The 20,233-nt window shown below is 35.7% G+C and overlaps 1 protein-coding gene across 9 annotated transcripts in view; it reads left to right on the top strand.

Annotated features, from left to right (window-relative positions):
- ESRRG (estrogen related receptor gamma) overlaps nucleotides 1-20,233 on the top strand; it is a 704,143-nt gene that overhangs the window by 545,159 nt on the left and 138,751 nt on the right. For all 9 annotated transcript variants that reach the window (XM_043963448.1, XM_043963443.1, XM_043963447.1 and 6 more), the window contains one exon: nucleotides 2,915-3,031. In XM_043963448.1, the coding sequence (XP_043819383.1) occupies nucleotides 2,915-3,031 (117 nt within the window). The remainder of the gene's footprint in view (nucleotides 1-2,914; nucleotides 3,032-20,233) is intronic.

The raw sequence follows: 20,233 nt of genomic DNA, 5'->3' as shown, positions 1-20,233 counted from the left end.
GTCCCTTCTATAAGATAATAAATACTTTTTTAGGATGTTGGTTTTATAAACATATAAAAGGGAACGGGATGGAGTCCTTAAAATATTTTAAGGATATGTTGACTTCAAGGTGATGGATTAAGAGTTATGGCTGTAAAGTTATGGTTTTAGCTATATTGAGCTATATATGGCTCTAAAGGTATGTTTTAGCTATATTGAGTTTGAGGTGAAAATGGAGTAGTCCAATTAGAGCTATCTAAGATATATTAACAATGTCAGAGTGGAGATTGTTAGTAAAGAAATGAAGCGATACTTTCATGCTTGTTCATTCTGACTTTTTAGGTATCTACCTCTTAATGGGAATGTTCTCTCTTTTAATGATTCTGTTGATAATAACATTTGTACCCCACATAGCATTTTTTCTTTCAGATTATGTATGACTTGGTGTGTTTTGGTGATGTACTCAACCCCTGCCTGGGCAGTTAAGTTAGGTGATGCAGTGGATAGAACACTGGGCTTAGAATCAATAAGACTCATCTTAAGGAATTCAAATTTCGCCTCAGATATTTCCTGCCTGTGTGACTTTGGACAAGTCACTTAATCCTGTTTGTTTCAGTTTCTTATCTATAAAATGAGCTGGAGAAGAAATGGCAAAGGTACTCCAGTATCTGTATATACCAAGAAAACCCTAAATGGGGTCATAAAGAGTCATACATAACTGCAAAATGACTTCAAAACAAAAAGCCAGAAATCTTTACCTCTCCCCTGTACCTCTCCCCTCCTTCCCAATCTTGAGGAAAGTCATGTGTAGTGAAGAGAAGCAGGAGGAGAAACCTTGTTGCCATTTCATTTGATTTTCTAAGAAGACTACTACTGGCATTATCCTGCTGGTGTAAAACCTGGTGGGTTTTGTTTATTACTGTGGTTGTTATTAGTATCACTTAAAAAAAAATCAGCTATTATGTTGAAAGCTGGTTGGTTTATTGTTTGAATTCCTTTGAGTTAGAGTGCTCATTTAGTAAAAGATTTTTGATGGTTTATCTCAGTTTATATTGTGCAGACCTCTTTATCATGAATACTTAACCAATTTTCAGTAGGATAAATGGTTTTAAGTATTACTTCCCGTTGAATTAGTAGCCGCTGAGCATTTGAGTCTTTGTGCAGGCCTGCAATCCACTAATGGTGATATTTAATGAGGAGACATCAGTCTGGAGAAAGGTAGTCAATATAAATCAGTGTTTACAAAGTGTGATTAACTCTGAAATATTCATTCAATGCTGTGGTCCCAGCAGACTCTATGCTAATTACTCGAATCTGCGCATGTTTCAGGGGACTTTGACGGACCCTGAGTGCTGCAAAACACGGAGCAGCAAAATTGCAATTATGCTCGGACTGTCTCTGATGACAATTTATGCATTTGGTGTGATGACCTCCTCCTTCCCAAGAGACAATAATAAACAGAATGCATTTTCATTAAGATACTAATGTACTTAATAACAGGGGAAAGGGTTTAGGGAAAAAGAAGAGACCTTTAAAGCTGTATGTGACAGAGATGATAGGGAGAGATGCTTTATGTTATAAGGCAGTTTTCTTTACAAAACTATAAGCCAGCCCCAAACTGTCCTGTTGAATAAGATTGTCATTAATTGAATGCATTTCTGTCAACAACATTCGAACAAATATTTATTGAGTGCCTACTGTATTCAGAATTCTCTCCCATCCATGGAAAGGATAATTTATATAGTAAACAATAACAAAATTTATTAATCACCTCCTCTTTGCGCAGAACACCCAAGGGGTGGAAAAAAAAAAAGGGTCTTAATAATAGACCCTTCCTAAAGGAAATCCCATTGAAGTGGGGGAGGAAATCCCAGAACATAGAAGTATAGAACACACTATCAATAAATCTATTAAGTTACAAAAACAAGTCCTAGTTAAGATTTGAGGTGAAGAGGCTTTTAATGTTCACCGTATACATAATTCATCTAAAATTAAAAATTTTCATGGAGAACCATATGTTAAATAGATAACAATAGATAAATAAATGCAAGTAGTAGAAAATGTCACTTCTTCTTAACTTTTGTTGTTATGCAGAAAACTTTCTGATCAGGGATTTTGGATTAGATTTACTTATAAGTTCAAAATCCATAGGCATGAATTTTGATTTTGCAAAAGGTACAATCTGGGACATGTAATCCACTCTCTCATTATCAAAAATCATTTTGGGCCTCTTCTCTAAGAACATACTTAATTCCCAAACAGTCCTTGTTTCCTTTATTGATTATGTTTTTAAAAGCCTTTGATATCTCACTAGCATTATAAGAATGATTAATTTATTGTCAATAATGATCAGAAATCTTTATCAAAGCAATAATTACATAATGTGGATTATCCCATACAATCAATCATGTAAATTTTACCTCAAGATATTGGAGGTGTAGGGACTTAGGAGACTTTGTATGGATATGGTAGAAAATATTAATTTAAAATAAGTATTATCAAACTTAATTTTTAAAGCTTCAATTCATATCTTCCCCACCCTATATTTTATTTCAGATTTTCTGGCACCATCTTAAGCTCTTCTGTGTCATTTTATTTCTGTTTTCCTCTTAGAGACACTTCTTAGTGAATTCTTTGTAGTCTTAAGGTGATTTTGGTTCCATATACTTTTTTGTTTGTTTGGTACTTTTTGTTTGGCATTTCCTCTGAGGTATGTATGGTGGTTTTTTTTTTTTTTTTTGTGAGGGAATTGGGGTTAAGTGACTTGTCCAGGGTCACACAGCTAGTAAGTGTCTGAGGCCGGATTTGAACTCAGGTACTCCTGACTCCAGGGCCGGTGCTCTATCCACTCTGCGCATCTATAGCTGCCCCTGTATGTATGTTTTTACCCACAAAATTTTGACATGGCTTCTTTTCTCTCATCATTATGTTGCAGGTAATATAGAATACAGCTGCCCAGCCACAAATGAATGTGAAATCACAAAGCGCAGACGCAAATCCTGCCAGGCCTGCCGTTTCATGAAATGTCTAAAAGTTGGCATGCTGAAGGAAGGTAAGACTTTTCTCATTCTACAGCTCTACATTTTTATTCAAAGGGTAAGTGTGGTGTGATTAACAACACCACAGTTTTCATGAAAACTGGAAAAGACTGTCTAGTGGTAAGTATAAATGTGATAGAGGGGGAAAACATAAATAAAACCTGCTCCTTTACTCTTGAATATTCTGGCAGTATGCAACCAAAGTGTTTTACCTCTCAAGGAAGATGCCAAGTAGGATACTTGGGATGGTCCACAGAAACTACCAGTATGCTTTTTATTTGATAATTTTTGATTCATAATTTTCCAACAGGCAAAAAGGTTAAATTCAGAAAAAGGAGCTATTTCTGTACTAGTGACAATTTCATCAAGCCTTTTCTCCATTATTACTTTGTGCTGTTCTGCATGCAAATACATATTTTGATCTTGGTTTTCCATTGCTGTTGGCCACCTCCCTCCTATCCCCCCCAACATTGTTTGAATTGATTTTTGATTAAAAGGAGCTTGAGAAAATACTAAATGTTCTGGAAAAGTCCTCATCTTTATTCTTTTCTCATGCTTTCAAATTCCTCCTTATAACTTTTTCAGAAACACAAGGTCTTTGATCTGTGATAAATCTCTCTCTCTTTTTTTTTTTTTTTTTAAATGAAGCTGTCTCATCCAAGGTAATAGAGAAATTCTTCCTGGCTTCTTGAAGTCCTGATGTAACTTGATTATCATCACTGTGTGGGTGCTATTTTACATGTATTTTATACATTACATTTCAATTGTACTCTTGTCATCAGCACATTCTAAATAAAAAATAATGTCACCCTAGTATATCTAAATCCTGGAGAAAAGTTTTAAATCAATACATTCACCAGTTTCAGGAAGAACAAGGATGAAAACCGTAGTAAGAGACACATATTGGAAAATTAGAGGCACATTTCATATTCAGCTAGTTACTACCTTGTCTTACTTAGTCGGAATAAGCCTACTTCCCTTGTAAATTTTGATACCCCTAGAGTTTCCTCATTTACTAAATAAAACTTTAGCTTTTCTCCTAAATTAGAACTGAACAAAAAAGAAAACAGTCCATTTAATCTTAGAAACAGAATGCAGAACTTAGGTTATATGATTCTTTGGGGGAAGGAAGGAGGGAGGAAGTATACCCGACCTGATCTGAGTTCTGTAAGCTAAGGGATACCCAATGAGGAAACTCCTTTTCCTGATGCAGGACAGCAATTGACTTGAAACTTCAAGTTAGATAGTGGCCATGGCTACTGAGTGGTTAAGTGGTTTGTCCATGGCCACAAAACTAATACAAGCCAGAGGTTGGGGGTGAACCTTCCATTATGACTAGCAGCCTTTGTGATCTTACTGAACCAATGATTTATTAGGTTTTGATATTAATTCTAACATTTAGTCCAAGATTGTGAGTCAAGGTCATGTAGCCAATAGAGAAGGTCTTATCTTCTGGCCAACCTGGGTTTAAGTCCAGGCACTGCAAAATGCTTACTGTGAAATCCTGGACTTATATTCCCAATGTATCAGGCAACCCACCATCTAAGTCTGTTAGATGAAGATTAGTTGCAGCCCTGTATCCTAAAAGGGATTTTCTAATATCAGGTTTGTAAAAAAAAAAAAATAGGGCATAAGAAACCAGGGTTCAAGTTCTACCTGGTCATTCAAATAAACAATCTTTATTTTTGTTTTTTATTGCCTTCAGTGTTTAAAAATTATGTATTGTATAGGAACAAAATGTACCTTTTCATTTTCACTTTCTTTTCAATAATATTTATGAATCCTGTTTCTACTTTCAGTCTTTCCCAAATAGAAACCAATCACCAAATCAGCAAAAAACAAAACAAAATATCATTCACCTGTACTCTCACCCCAGCCCCAAAACATAATATTAATATCTATAAACACAAGACTTCTTTCTATTAATAGGAAAATGCAGCCAGTTTATTGGCATCTGAATTAGTAAGAAAAAAAGGAATTAAACCCTTTCTGAGAGGCTCATTAACTAAGCTTAATATTTTAGGGTGTTGACTTTTATCGAATTGAAATCCTTCCTAGTAAAACATCTTCTTAAATGTTAGAATTATATGCCTATGGAGCCCAGCTCTACAATATCAAACTCATTCCACCAAGACTCCCCTTGAGATGTGACATTCTCTCTTTGAGTCAAGAACAATGCCAACAGAGCACTATTTCTTGCAAGTCAGCTTTTTGTTCATTTGTTTGGTATTATTCCACAGTAAATTTTTGCATTGTCAGCCTTTGAAAATGAAACCTTCTAAGTCATTAAACCATGTGTTGCACAAAATGTGCTGCTTTCTACTTTTCTCTTAGTCTGATTTTTCCTAATAAAGGAACCAGGGATAAAGCTTGTCTCCATTTTGGATTTTATTGGATTTTAGAGAACTTTTGGTGAAAAATTTTCAGATTTTTTTTTAATTGGGAAGGATGATATTATAACTAAGGAATCGATTATAACCAACCAATCAAAGGCTTATTTTCTTAAATATATCTATTTGCTCATAGATACCATTTGCATTTATTAAACTTAAAGATTGTTGTTAATGTGTAGTATTTTCAGTAATAAAGAGAACATTTTAAGGATCAGTTCTACTTCTAATTATATTAAGTTGTCTGTGTGCATGAAATATACCGACTTATTTAATTATATATTTGTTTCCTATGAGTATCTTTTTCCCCATTTCTGATATTGAAGAAATAATAAATAAAAGGAAGTTATTTTCCTCCTTAAAACAATCCTTCCCCCTTTAGTATGTTGTAGTATTGTTTCTAAACGTTTGAAAGCTTTATAAAAGTGATTGAAGTTACAAACGACTTTGCTTAAAGTGTTTGCTTCAAGCAAATAGAAGTGTTTAAGCCATACCTCTTTAATTTCTTTTATTAGACCTTGAGTAGGTCCACTTTTTTTTAAAGGCATTAATTGACACTTCTAGCATAAGTATTTTATATCCTTTAAATTTTTCCTCCATTTCAGTGGTAAAGTCACCATCATAGGGTAAGACTCCTTGTATGGAAAATACTTTGTTTTCCTTTGCTTTTATACAAAAAAATGTCAGAGAAGTATTGTATTACATATTCCTTTGCATTTGGTGATCTGCTTGGCACTAAACTTGCCTTTGTTGTCTGGAGAGAGTGATACTGTCTTAAATATATCTTTATGGATGGAGAGGGATTTCCATCCCATGCTGTATGTCAGAGATCATGATGTAGTAAATCTATTCAAATGTAAACCTGTTCAATTCAATTACCAATATATAATAAAATTTGCTGTTACAACCCCCACATCGACCACAGTGGTCCATAGTGGCTGATGGGACACTAGGCCTAGAAATTGACAGACAAAATCTATCTTACCAATAAACAAAATAATTTGTAGCCCCCCCGCCCCCCCAATAAAATCACATTTCAAAAGCATTAATAGTAACATTTTCTTTCATAACTTTTATTCAACTCTGCTTGTCAACCTTAGGTAAAATAATGCCAAAAGTAAATGAATAGTATTTATTTTAGAATGTTCATTTTAAAAATTTTGAACTTAACAAATATCAACAAATATTTCAATAAAAAAAAACATAAAACAGTATTGAATATGAAAACTTGAACTCTTAGTATATAGTTCTTTTAGTGTATTATATTTAACACAATAGTTTAAAAAATGCCGGTTTCATCTCTTTTGAACTTTTTGCATACTTTTCTGTCTTTTTGAAATTTTTAATTTAATATATTCTTTCTTTTCCTTCTCTTTCTATCAATTCCTGTTCTTACCAAATTGAATGTTCTTCTCTGCCCCTCCCCATAGAATGCTTTTCCCATAGGGATTGAAAAAGATCTGGAGACATAGGTGATGTGTTTATTTAGATTCCTTGAATATACTTATTGGTAGTATTTCATAAAACTGAAGTTTAATCTATTCTTATGGCAGAAAAAGTAAAATTTCTATCTCACTTTCAAAATAGCTTTGCTTAATTTTTTTTCTCTAGATTTTATAGAACACATTCAATTGATACGTATATATGTATGTATTGGGCGGGGAAGATTTGTGTGATTGAGTATACAGTTGTGATTCTGTGACAGTTTTTCATGACTAAAACATATTAGCCATCTTACTAGTCCTCAAATTATTTCAGGATATTTTATATTACAGCTTCGTAGTTTTAAATTTAAAGCAAATTTTTAATGGCTAGTACTAAAGATTAAATAGAAGCATCTGGGTAAAAATGATACCCAAATACTGCTCTTCAGGAGGAGCAAATGAAAGCTTGAACATAAGAGATTTTTGCCCTGCTTTCTTTCTCACTCGGTGGGTTAACATTACACTTGCGATCTTTACAAATGATAATACCATTCTCTATATCATTGAAAGCCCATCTAGTATATCTGGTGTCACCATTCCTGTTTCATATTTTCCAGGTGGTGTTCATTTGAAAGAAAACCCAAATGTTAGTTAGTTGAAGTCAGCAAATATATCTGGTCTGGATTTATTTTTATTTTTAATATTTAAGGATGCCATCAAAATTTTATTTATGGGACAAGAGTAGTAAGGGAGATTCTATTAAAGTAACAACTAATGCTTTATTTCCTCATAAAAAGGATTTGGAAAGTTCCTTGAGTAAATTATTCCTTCATCATTAGTGATTCTGATGTTTGGCAGCTTAGTCTCTGCTTTGAATCCTGCAGGTGGAGCAACAGAATCACCTGCCATGTACCAGAGTTGTATTTTTTACTTAGGTATCTCTTCCCAAGACAAAATGCAGGGAGAGCAAGTTTAATATGAATTTGTAAATCTGAAATAGTAACCCTCTAGTGTACATTCATAGACAGCCCAAGCAAACCCAAATAGGTTTATTTGCCAGAGTGAACTAGATGCATCAGAAAATTGTTTCAGTCTATGCCATTGTAGTATGGAAATCTTTAATGTTTCTTAAAATGATCTCCTTAAAGTTTTTACGCACTCATGGTATTCTTCCAGAATTCTCCAGTGTCCTGTGTTTCTCTTTCCATTGACTTTGTGGCAGTAGGGAAGGAGAATCTTTAGTTTAAAAAGTCAAAGATATAGATCTTTTGAAGACAATGTGTATACATGATTGCGGCCATTTATGTTTGTCTTTTGCTCTTACTCTATATTATGCTTCCATGTCCTTTGCTCTTACTCTATATTAGCACTATTTTCTATTATTATACATTTATTATGTATTATATCATGTTTATATGTGTGTTGGTTCCCCCTTGCTAGGTAGTCAACTTTGTGAGTGTCAGTTAAATGATTGCTTAGATATGTTTTTAAAAAGTATCATTTGTTTCTCCTATCTTCATACTTTGGAGATAGTTAATAGTAGATGGTTATGCTTTGAGTGAATCAGTAAAAGTAATGATTGAATTTTTCTCTCGCAGATTTCCTTTAAAAAAAGGTTTGGGGGGCAGCTAGGTGGCACAGTGGGTAGAGCACCGGCCCTGGATTCAGGAGGACCTGAGTTCAAATCCAGCCTCAGACACTTAACACTTACTAGCTGTGTGACTCTGGGCAAGTCACTTAACCCTAATTGCTACACACACACACACACACACACACACACACACACACACACACACAAAATTAAAAAAGGTTTGGAAGCCCTTTCCCATAACCCCAGCCATGTATCCTGACATATTTCATCCATAATGAATTATCTTCTTTCACTTCAAATATGAATTCTCTTCCCCATTCATCTGAATTATACCTCATATGAAGATTTGGGTTCAGGTGCTATCTCTCACACATTCATGAACGTGTGTAAATAATTTAATCTGTTACTACCACAGGCAACTCTTAGAAAATACTGATCAGAATTGATGGGGGGGGCAGCTAGGTGGCGCAGTGGATAAAGCACTGGCCTTGGATTCAGGAGGACCTGAGTTCAAATCCAGCCTAAAACACTTGACATTTACTAGCTGTGTGACTCTGGGCAAGTCACTTAACCCTCATTGCCCTGCCAAAAAAAAAAAGAAAAGAAAAGAAAAGAAAAGAAAAGGAAATAAAAAAGAATTGATGGGGGGATGTTTTTCAATGGGAATGCCCTAAACCAATAAAATTTGGTTCTGATCTTTTTTTTTTAAATGCTCAGAAAACATAAGCACTTCATTTAAAAGATGAATACTATGAAACCCAGAGATGCAATGTAAATTGCCTAAAGTCACAAAGATAGCAGTAGACAGGGCCCAGATTTGAACCTAGCTCTGTTCACTCCAAATTGGGTAGTTTTTCTAATAAATTATGTTGGGCGTATTCCACTGAATAGGGGCAAGAGCTCATAACCAGAAGAACTGGATTCTATTCCCATTTGCTACTATGTAATTTTGTGGCTTCATGTAAGTCACTTAAATTTTTGAACCTTGGTTTTCTCATCTATCTTATGGTTGACCTGGATGGTTTCTAAGATCTCAAGATATGTTGCAGCTCTATCTTGCATTCTCTTAGTCAATCAATAAACATTTAGTCTCTGATTCTCAACATTTGAATTTTTTTGAAATTCTTTTTCTTTGCAGCATCAGTAAAGAAATTGAAGGAGGTTAATTTTATTTTTAACCATTTCCCTTGGGGAACAAACAACTCCAAAACCCACATACACAATAGCAACCTCATGGCTCATTATAGTTATTGATTTTTTAAATTAATTAATCAAATAATCAATAAATCAATCAATTAATTGATTTTTGGTGAGGCAGTTGGGGCTAAGTGACTTGTCCAGGGTCACATATCTAGTAAGTGTCAATTGTCTTGAGGCTGGACCTGAACTCCTGATTCCAGGGCCAGCACTCTATCCATGGTGCCACCTAGCTGCCCCTATAGTTATTGATAATATTTTACTTTGTATCTAATCAGATGAAAATAAAATCTTTTAAACGTGTATAAATTACAAATTTTATTTCTAAACAGTCTTAATTAAAATTCACTTTTAAAAAACTCCCCTCAATATTCTAAGTGCATTTATTTCAAAATACCATTGGAAAGTGACAATCTTATAGAACTCTCATAACAAATTTTCTTATTGCCACACCAATCATAATGCTTAATTTTTATTTTTGTAGTGCAACCCTGATTTATGAATGGGTTCCTGCCAAGGGCTAGTTTTGCAATTTGTTTAGAATCTGGAATGTATTTTCCTATAGAAAACAGGGTCAGGTTCCTGTGTCATCTGAGAAGATCCTATCTATTCCTTTTGTTACTAATGCTTCACTTAACTATCATCCATAACAAGATTTCTATGGGAAAAGTCCATTCAGAAATGTAAGATGCCATCCAATGTAAAGGTCCCAGGAATACCTGCTATACTTCCCATTTTAGAATGAAGTCCTTCTGTTTCTCCATATCCACCTAGCTGTCAGGCAGTGTGATCAGGGTCTTCCCTAGCTTCATTTTCGGGATGATGGCAGCTTACCTAAGCAGCAATATGAGAGTATAAGCCATAGAAACTCAGAGATGGGGGATATTTGATTAAGGATGGTTTTAAGGAGATACAGAACATCTATTAGAACATGAGTTCCTTCAGGGTAGGGTATATATGTTTGCCTCTTGTCATATACTCAGTACTTAGCATAATGCCTGCCACATAGTAAACACTTAATAAATATTTGTTGACTTACTGTAAGAAATAGAGTATTTGGGGGGCAGCTAGATGGCACAGAGGTTAGAGCACCGGCCCTGGATTCAGGAGTACCCGAGTTCAAATCCAGCCTTAGACACTCGACACTTACTAGCTGTGTGACCCTGGGCAAGTCACTTAACCCCCATTGCCTGCCAAAAAAAAAAAAAAAAGAAATAGAGTATTGGTCTTGGACAAGGAAGACCTGATTCAAACACTTAGTAGCTGCTGGTCAAGTAGCTTTTAACCTCTGGGCCTCATTTTCTACACCTGCCAAATATGAGGACTGAACTTGAGAAGCTCAAAAAGTGCCTTCTGGCTCTAAATCTATGATTATATGTTTGTATAATAAAAGGCATCTAGCTGGTACAGTAGATAGAAGATGGGCCTACAGTCAGGAAGTCCTCAATACTGCAGCCTGACATACATACCAACTGTGTAACTCAGAAAATTTTAAACCTTTGTCCACCTTAATTTTGTTACATAAAAGAGGATTAAGAATAGAACGTACCTCTCAGTGTCCTTTTTTTTTTTTTTTTTGTCGGGCAATGGGGGTTAAGTGACTTGCCCAGGGTCACACAGCTAGTAAGTATCAAGTGTCTGAGGCCCGATTTGAACTCAGGTACTCCTGAATCCAGGGCCGGTGCTTTATCCACTGCGCCACCTAGCCGCCCCCTCTCAGTGTCCTTTTGAGGCTAACATAAGATAATATTCTAAAGTGCCTTGCAAACTTTAAAAGTCCTTTATAAATGCTAGCTATACTACTAGCTATAGAGCCTTATGATAATGAATGGGATATCTTTTTAGTTGGGTTTATTGGTCAAGAGGAGAAAAGTGGCATCAAGAATAGTTGATCAGGGCAGTTAGCTGGCGCAGTGGATTGGAGTACCTGAGTTCAAATCCGGCCTCAGACACTTAACACTTACTAGCTGTGTGATCCTGGGCATGTCACAAGAATAGTTGATCAAGTTCCTTGAGCAAAAGCTTAGTTGATTTTCCTCTGGCTGACATTCATTCACTTTCCTTTGTAGCCAGACCAGAGTATCATCTTTTCCCTTATATGTTTCTGTCTTCCTCAGCCTACTGTCTAGAATGGATCATCCTCATCTGTTGAAACTTCTCCTTCCAATTGAGATCAGGTGCCATTTCTTGATGAAGACACACACTTTTCAAAAATACACTAGTTTTGTTTGTTTTCAAATGGCCTAAATGCCTCTTCTGTTATATCTTTTCCCTTTCTCCTTCCCAGAGAGCCATTCTATATAAAAAATTCATTTTACATAGAAAAAAGAAGTGGGAGGGAAAAAAACCAAAACTTTCCTAATCCTTTTAGTTACAAGTGATCTTTCCTGGAAAAATCTCTTTCTGTGGTTAGATCTCTGCTATCTATTTAATCACATTCTAACTTATATAATTATTGTGTTCCTTCCTTAGGGACACAGAAAGGACTCTGTGTGTATAATCTTTAAGAACAAAGAATACACGTGTACATATATAGAATACGTGTATGTAGACACATACACATGCATGAATATAGATGTAGGTACACAGGCAGGATCCTGTGCATAATATTTATGGATAGAGAAAACACACACACACACACTCACTCTCTCTCTCTCTCTCTCTCTCTCTCTCTCACATTTTCCTTTTCAATCTTTGTATCCCTAGTGACTTTCATCTACCAAGGGAACTGATTAATAAATCATTTGTTTTTTAAATCATTTCTGCTACATCATATAAAAGAGAGTTTCAGCGTGTACCACTGTGTGGTCATTGCTTTCTCAACTGGAACCTTGCGTGCCAAAAATAGCTTCCTGGGGAGTTGTTGTGAAATGGTCTAAGTATATATATTTTCAAAGATTAAGACTACCTTCTGATTGCACCCTCATGGAATTCTAGTGGTTTCATAGGAATCAGAAGCAGAAGAGAACTCACACATTTTACAATCTAGTCCTTTCCTTTAACCAGTGGAGACCCTGAGGCTTAGGGAAGTCAGTTGACCAATGTCCTGTTACCTTCAAATACAGTCATGTTTCGATTATACCAGCTCTTCAATGAATTTTGCCCTTTTAAAAAAATTATAGGCTATTCTCCCTGCTCTAGGTGCTTTCTCATCTCTACATCAGGTAGTAGGGAAGGTCCCCTGATTGGGGATTGGGAACATGTCGGTGTTCTTAATCAGTATGGTTGTATTGGGGATGGGGGTAGGGGTGTACAGGTACCTTATCCCTCCTGACCCATTCCGGGGTTAGAAACATGACAATTTACTTAGTTGTATACATACTTAATTTATTCAATTAATATACCATATCATGAGTGTCCCCTTCCCAGTCTTTTAGGAGGAACGGTATTCTTGTTCTTTTCATTGCCTAGGCTTTTATGGAAAAGTAACAGTATATTCCATGTCTAAAGGATGCTTTGCCTTGAACAGTTTTTTTTTTCCTTTAAGGCTTGCAGAATAAATGGTGATGGAAGCCTTGGGAGTCCTCTGCATTTGCCCTGACAGCCTGGAGCTAATCTCCCTTTTCCCTCTATCTATCCTTGTGCCTATGCTTGATTTTTTCTTATTGTATTTTTTTTTAATAAAAGTAGCTGGGGAGGGGGAGGTTGGTGGAATAATTTAAGGAAATATATTTTGTTCAAACTACCTTTTAAGGATCCTTGGACATTTTCTAATAAACAGATGATTTGTGATCACTTACATTTTGAAGCCAAAAAAAAAAAAAAGCCCACTTAGTGGAATTCTTCACCAAATATTTTAAACAAATCTGTGAGTAAGACACTGCCAAGGTGAATTTCTTTTTCAAGTCTGATATTATTAGGCTGCTAAGTAGAAAACAGAAATTATTGTGAGGGAAGTTTGCATTCTTACTGCTTTCAAAAAGCAGAACAAAGAGAAGGGGAAAAGCTTTAATGGTATTCAAGGAAAATATTTCTGTGCCGCATGACAGTTAATAGAGCTGCATTGACCTCAGTGGTATTTCTTGTGTTCTCTATTGTAATGTTATCCTTAAAGAGCTTCTTCATTAATGCACAGTATTAAACACAGCTCCCATGTTGTACTATCAGGTGATAATGCAGAGCATCTTCTATTAGAGGCTCTTCTTGACATTATGCCATCTGTGAGGGTGGGCACTTTAATGTGTCAAAAAGTTTTGATTTCAAGTACAACGACAGCAATATTGGGTAGCAATTTATGTAGGTTACAGTCCTCCAACTGCAGAGAATGTAACAATACCTGTTACAGTGGAAGAAGACTTCCATAAGAGTTGGATCATAATAATTTTTTTCTTATTTAAAAATTTTTATAAATTTTTTAATAACTTTCATTTTCAAATATAAAACTCCTTACTATAGCTAGTCAGCCATTTTTGTCATAAATATTTTAACAGACAAGAAAAAGTAAAAAGCAATTCAGAAAAAGTTCATTAATACATAAACTTTTGACAATATATCTTTTGTTCTACAACTATAATTTACAAGCTCTGAAAGAAAAGTAGATTTACCCATCTCTGTTCACTTTACTCTGTGTCAGTTCATAGACGGCATCTCATGATTCTCTGAATTCCTTTATTTGCGTCTTATAGTAATGGTAATAGCTGTACTGGTTCATGAGCATTGGTTTGTTTTACTCTTTCCCAACTGATAATTTCCCTGTCTTTAATGAGCAATGCTTTTTAGGACCTTTCTGCCCCAGAAAGTTGTAGAAGATTCACTTTTGTTTTGTTTTTGCTTTTTTTTTTAGTGAGGCAATTGGGGTTAAGTGACTTGCCCAGGGTCACACAGCTAGTAAGTGTTAAGTGTCTCAGGCCGGATTTGAACTCCTGACTCCAGGGCTGGTGCTCTATCCACTGTGCCACCTAGATGCCCAGAAGGTTCACTTTTTAAAAGGCTAAGATTTCTTAGGCTGGATCATTCAGTGCTATTTGGGTAGGGGCAATGAGGGTTAAATGATTTGCCCAGAGTCACACAGCTAGTGTGTCAAGTGTCTGAGGCTAGATTTGAACTCAGGTCCTCCTCAATCCAGTCCCTATGCTTTATTCACTGCACCATCTAGCTGTCTCCCCCCCCCCCCCATTCAGTGCTATTTTGTTCTCTCTCTGCTGAAGCTATTGCATTATCCTGACACCCCAAGTTTCTTTTCATAGAATGGCAGGAGCTACCTCATTCAGTGGAGGAAATTGGTATTACTGGGATCTCCTGAACGTGATCTTGACCTGAGCATGAAATTCAATCAAAGATCATTAGAACATCTCTTCTTGAGGAACTAGAGAATAGGCTCCATTGTCCTTTTAAATTCTTTCTTTCTCAGTGGAAATGGAATTTCTTCTGGCCTATTCTGCCCCACCTTCCTTTTGAAGACATTGCCATAAAGCAGAGCTAATTATAATAGATATATCAGATAACCTCAAAGGACTTTGTCAGTATAAATATTTACAACTCCTATAACTCAGGAGATATGGCTTTGAGGTAAGATCTATTTATAGACCATGAGAAATGTCCTCAGTATTAATAAGGGGGGGGTGATCACATGGAAGATGTCTCAGATTTGTTCCACTTTCAGGATCAGAATACAGAGAATTAAACCAGAAAGGTAGGGGGAGCAGGCCTTATATAAAAATAGAAAATATTGTACTAGAATTTCATTTGGGAGAGGACTTAGAAGCCTTCTAGTTAAAGTTAGATAATTAAGCAGGAATCTACTCTAGTTTCCCCCAAAGGGCTATTTATTTCTCACTTGAATTTCAATGATGGAGATCTTACTATCTCCTCAAGTAGCTCTTCCTTTACCTTTGGGCACTTCTGCCTTTCTCCACAATTTTTCAAACATCACTTACTGTTGCTCAGTAATCATATCCACAAGTTCTTTTAATACTATGGGATAGTTCATACTTCTTCAATCAATCAGTTAATCAAAAAGCATTTATTGTTGTTTTTTTGTTGTTGTTGTTGTTGGGTTTTTTTTTCGGTTTTTTGGTGAGGCAATTGGGGTTAAGTGACTTGCCTAGGGTCACACAGCTAGTAAGTGTTAAGTGTCTGAGATCAGATTTGAACTCAGGTCCTCCTGACTTTAGGGCTGGTGCTCTATCCACTGCGCCACCTAGCTGCCCCAAAAAGCATTTATTAAGTACTTCAATGTCTTGGGTTCTGTGCTGGGCCTTGTGGATACAAATAGAAGGAATGAAAATAGGCATTCTTAATGATCTTATGATTGAGAAGGGGAACAGAAAACACATATATACTTATCTACCTACCTAATAATTCATAATTATAATGGTTAACATTTTTATTGCACTTACTATGTGCCAGTCATTGTGCTAATCATTTTAAAGTTACCTTATTAATCCCCACAAAAACCTCGGAAGGTAGGTCCTGTTATGAACCCCATTTTATATATGAGGAAACTGAGGTAAATGGAGATTGAAGAGGTTCACACAGCTAGTCATTGTTTTAGCCCAAATTTGAACTCTGATCTTCCTAACTCCAGGCCCAGTACTCTATCTACTAAACCTAGTTGACCCCATCTGTGTATCTATCTATCCATCAAAAATAAATATTAAAATATATGTTAATTAGGATAGGAAAGCACTGACTTTGAGGGGATCAGGAAGAATTTTGTGTAGAAGGTAGTGCTTGAGGAAAAGCAGGGATTTTTTGAGGCAGATGTGGGAAGGGAGAACATTTCAGTCATATGGGATAGACAGAGAAAAGCATAGGGAGAGGGGTGGAATGTTGTGTGTGAATGACACAGAGAAGGCCAGTTTGTCTGCATTGTGAAGTGTGGGAAAGGGAATTTTTCTATCTATCTCTCTCTCTCTCTCTCTCTCTCTCTCTCTATCTATCTATCGACTAGAAAAATAGATTGTAAAAGGCTTTCAGGGCTAAACTGAAGAGTTTATATTTGATCCTAGAGAAAGAAAGGAGACCCTAGAATTTCCTGAGTAGGGTAATGACATGATCAGGTCTGCAGTTAGGGTAAATAAGTTAGCTTGGTTTCTGTGGAGGTTAGAGATTGGGCAGAAATCTGAGGGAGGGAGATCACTTAGGAAAATGTCAGAATAATCTAGGTCATAGGTAATGAAGGCCTGAGCTAAAGTGATAGGTTTGTTAGTATAAAGGGTTGCATTTAAGACATGTTTGGGAAACAGAAATGGCTCGACTGGCAACAGATAGAACATGAGGGCGGAGGGATAGTGAAGTGGCCAGTATGGTGCCAAGCCTCACAAACCTGGACCTAAGATGACATGCAGGACAGACTAGAAAAGTGGTGGTACTTGAAACAGAAACAGGGACATGTGGTGGAGTGGGATTTGCTGAAAAAGTAGCAAGTTGTGTTTGGAAGGTGGAGATGTCCCCTTTGTTATCTACTTTGAAATTTCCAATAGAAATTGTAGGATTGAAGTTCCAGGGGTAGACTGGGCTTGAAGCTGGAGGTCTAGGAGTCATCTCTTTGCATAATGTATATCTTTAAATCTGTGGAAGATGATTTTACCAGTAGGGAGAATGTAGAGGGGGAGGGTTTTTAGAAGGGTGGGGCCAGGAAAGAGCATTGGGGGCAGAAAAGAGGTTGTGGGCACTGCTATGAATATAGAACCAGTAAAGTTGCCCAGTAAGTCAGCAAGAAAAATAGAACTTTTCTGATTCTAAATCCAATGAGAATTCTCACTTGCTTCATGTTCACTCTCAGCTTCATTTACCTTAATTTTAAAATACAGATCATTATAGTTTTGCAATCTGACATATAGGTTTTTGTGAGGAACAGATGGAATTGCATGGAGCGCTATAGTGAATACTGTTAGTGGTACAGTGACCTCACCTTTCTTTCTCAACCCCTTGAATCCTGTCTCTTGACCTTATCTTTCAAAGGAAACTATTCTCCTCTAGGTTACCACCAATCTCTTAAATGACAAATCTGATTGTACCTTCTGCCTCTTCCTCAATACGCTGGTTATCTCTTCGTTTTCATGATATCACTCAGTTTTGGTTCATGTGTTACTTTACTTTGCTTCGCTATCTCCTTTGCTAGATTATAATCCTTGTCTGTCACAATCAATGTTCCCAAGCGCTTTCTCTTCAGTCCCTCCTCTCTGTTTACACTAGAGGTTCTTAATCTTTTTTCCCCCCTGTGATGAACCCCCTTGACAGTTTGATAAAGCCTATGTACCCCTATTCAGAATAATGTATTTAAAAGCATAAAATATAGAGGATTTTTAAAGAAAACCAGTAATATTGAAATAATGACGTATTTTTTTTTCTTATCCTAAGTTGATGAAGCCCAAGAAATTTTTCTCCAGGTTAAGAACCTCTCCTATTTATCTCATCAGCTCCATTGGTCAAATAGTCATTTATGAAAGTGCTATACCATACTTGCATGCATATAGACACACACATATGCACATTCATATATACATGTGTGTTCCTTTTCCTTCCTATTCCAATTCAACATCACCAGCTATGTATTCCACATTTTGAATTAGACATCCCATAGGCATCTCAAATGCAGATTGCCCATGACAGAATATATTAACATTTGCCACTTTTAGTCTATAACTTGTATTATGAAGGTCATATTTCTTAATAGAAAAACAAAACAGAATATGAGTTTCTTTGTTTTTTCATTGCCATCTGTTGTGTGTTCCTTAAATCACAAACACTTTTTATTTTCTACTTGTCTACAGTAAGGATTAGACAAAAGAGCTGTTCTTCATTCATTCTCATTGAAAACTGATGCCTACTGATGGCATTGCTATTCCTCACCTTATTTTAATAAGACCATACAACCATTTTGTATTCATCTCCAGTTACCTGTCTTTAATCTCATATTCTCTGCCTGCCATTCTAGGCAATTCTATCTATCTCTGGAATTTTTTAAAAATAATTTTTTGTTTAGGATTATTTTTGTACATTCAGAATTTAGTTATTGACATCACCCCATTCATTTGTACCTGAACTATCTTTGTAGAATCTTCTTACTCAGTAGGGCTGTTCAATTGCTAGGCCTCATGTCTTCTTCCTATGGCAAATATGATGTAATTTTATCTTGGTCAAACCTATTGTGTTTTGTTACTCTTCATTTTAAAATATTTGTTTATTTTATTTTTCTCCAATTATATGTAAAGATAGTTTCCAACATTCATTTTTTAAAAAATTATAAAAGTATTTTTTTTTCCAGTTACATGTAGAGATAGTTTGGAACATTTGTTTTTATAAGATTTCTAGTTTCAAATTTTTCTACCCCCCTCAACTCTGTCCTCATCTCCCCAAGACAACAAGTAATCTGATATAGGTTATGTATGTATAACAGCATTAAACATATTTCTGCATTAGTCATTAGAGAAGAATCAGAGCAAAAAGGAAAAACCTCAAAAAAGAAAAACAATAGCACCAAAACCAAAAGAAATCGTATTGTTCAACCTGTATCCATATGTCACAGATTTTTGTTTTTTGCTTTGGATTTGGAGAGCATTTTCCATCCTGAGTCCTTTGGAACTATCTTGGACCATTATATTGCTGAGAAGAATCAAGTCTATCACAGTTGATCAACAAATATTCCAACATTCATTTTTCTAAGATTTTTGAGTTCCAAATTTTTCTCCCTCTCTTCCTTTCCTCCCCACTCTCAAAGCCACATTACTCTTTAAAAAATACTTCATTCCATCTGCGAAGATGTGTAGCAAATAAACTTATTCCTGTATTTCAATTATCTATTTTCAGATGAGGATTTAACCTCCATTTTGAGCAACTCAGTTGCTGATCTCAGTGCTAAGTATCCCAGCTAACCTTTATTCTCTGATGGTAAAACTGAATTATAGCAGTTGCGCATATATATATAAAATCATTGTTAGGTCTTGAAATATAGCATCATTCTCCAAAGTGTCCAGTAAGGAATGGCTTCCTTGACATTCACTTAACTTTTGTTTTACATATACTTCTAAGACTAAAATGATTGTAACATTAGGAATCAATTAAATGATATTATTTACAAGGTAGCCTAACATAGCAATAAAAGTTATTTGAACTGAAATGTTCTCTTACTTGTATGTTTATAAAAAAAACATTATTTTGAAACCATAACATTTGGGTAGGGTTTTTTTTTTAATATTCTCCTTCATACTTAATTGGAATACCATTTACAGTTTAATTCCTCATTTAAAAAAATATTCTCATTCTGTACTCATATGTCCAATTTCCTACTATTATTTTGATTTTTAGTTCTTTGTTTCTTGATATATTTAGCCTCAAGGGGATGGGGGCAGAGGATGATTGCTGCTAAGGCACTGAGAAAGCTGCTTCCACATTAGCTTGTGCACAGGAAGTGCAGTGACAGCTTTGTAAGTGATCAAGGGAGATGGGGACAGGCTTGAAAGATGTAGGACTGTGTTTGATATGGCATTTTTTTCCCATGAGCCCCTAAACAAATAGAAGCCTTTTGTCCCTGTTCCTGGCCACCCATGCACACATATATCAACATGGCAATACTATTTGTTGCAAAGTGCTTGAATTTACTATAAAGGGGTCCTGCTCTACATTTGAATAAGGGCCATTTTGTAAAGTGCTTCATCAGTTTTATATTCC

The sequence above is a fragment of the Dromiciops gliroides genome, chromosome 4, assembly GCF_019393635.1.
Source record: "Dromiciops gliroides isolate mDroGli1 chromosome 4, mDroGli1.pri, whole genome shotgun sequence".
Lineage (NCBI taxonomy): Eukaryota > Metazoa > Chordata > Mammalia > Microbiotheria > Microbiotheriidae > Dromiciops > Dromiciops gliroides.
Note: the sequence above shows the minus strand (reverse complement) of the source record. Positions and strands in the feature narration are given on the sequence as shown.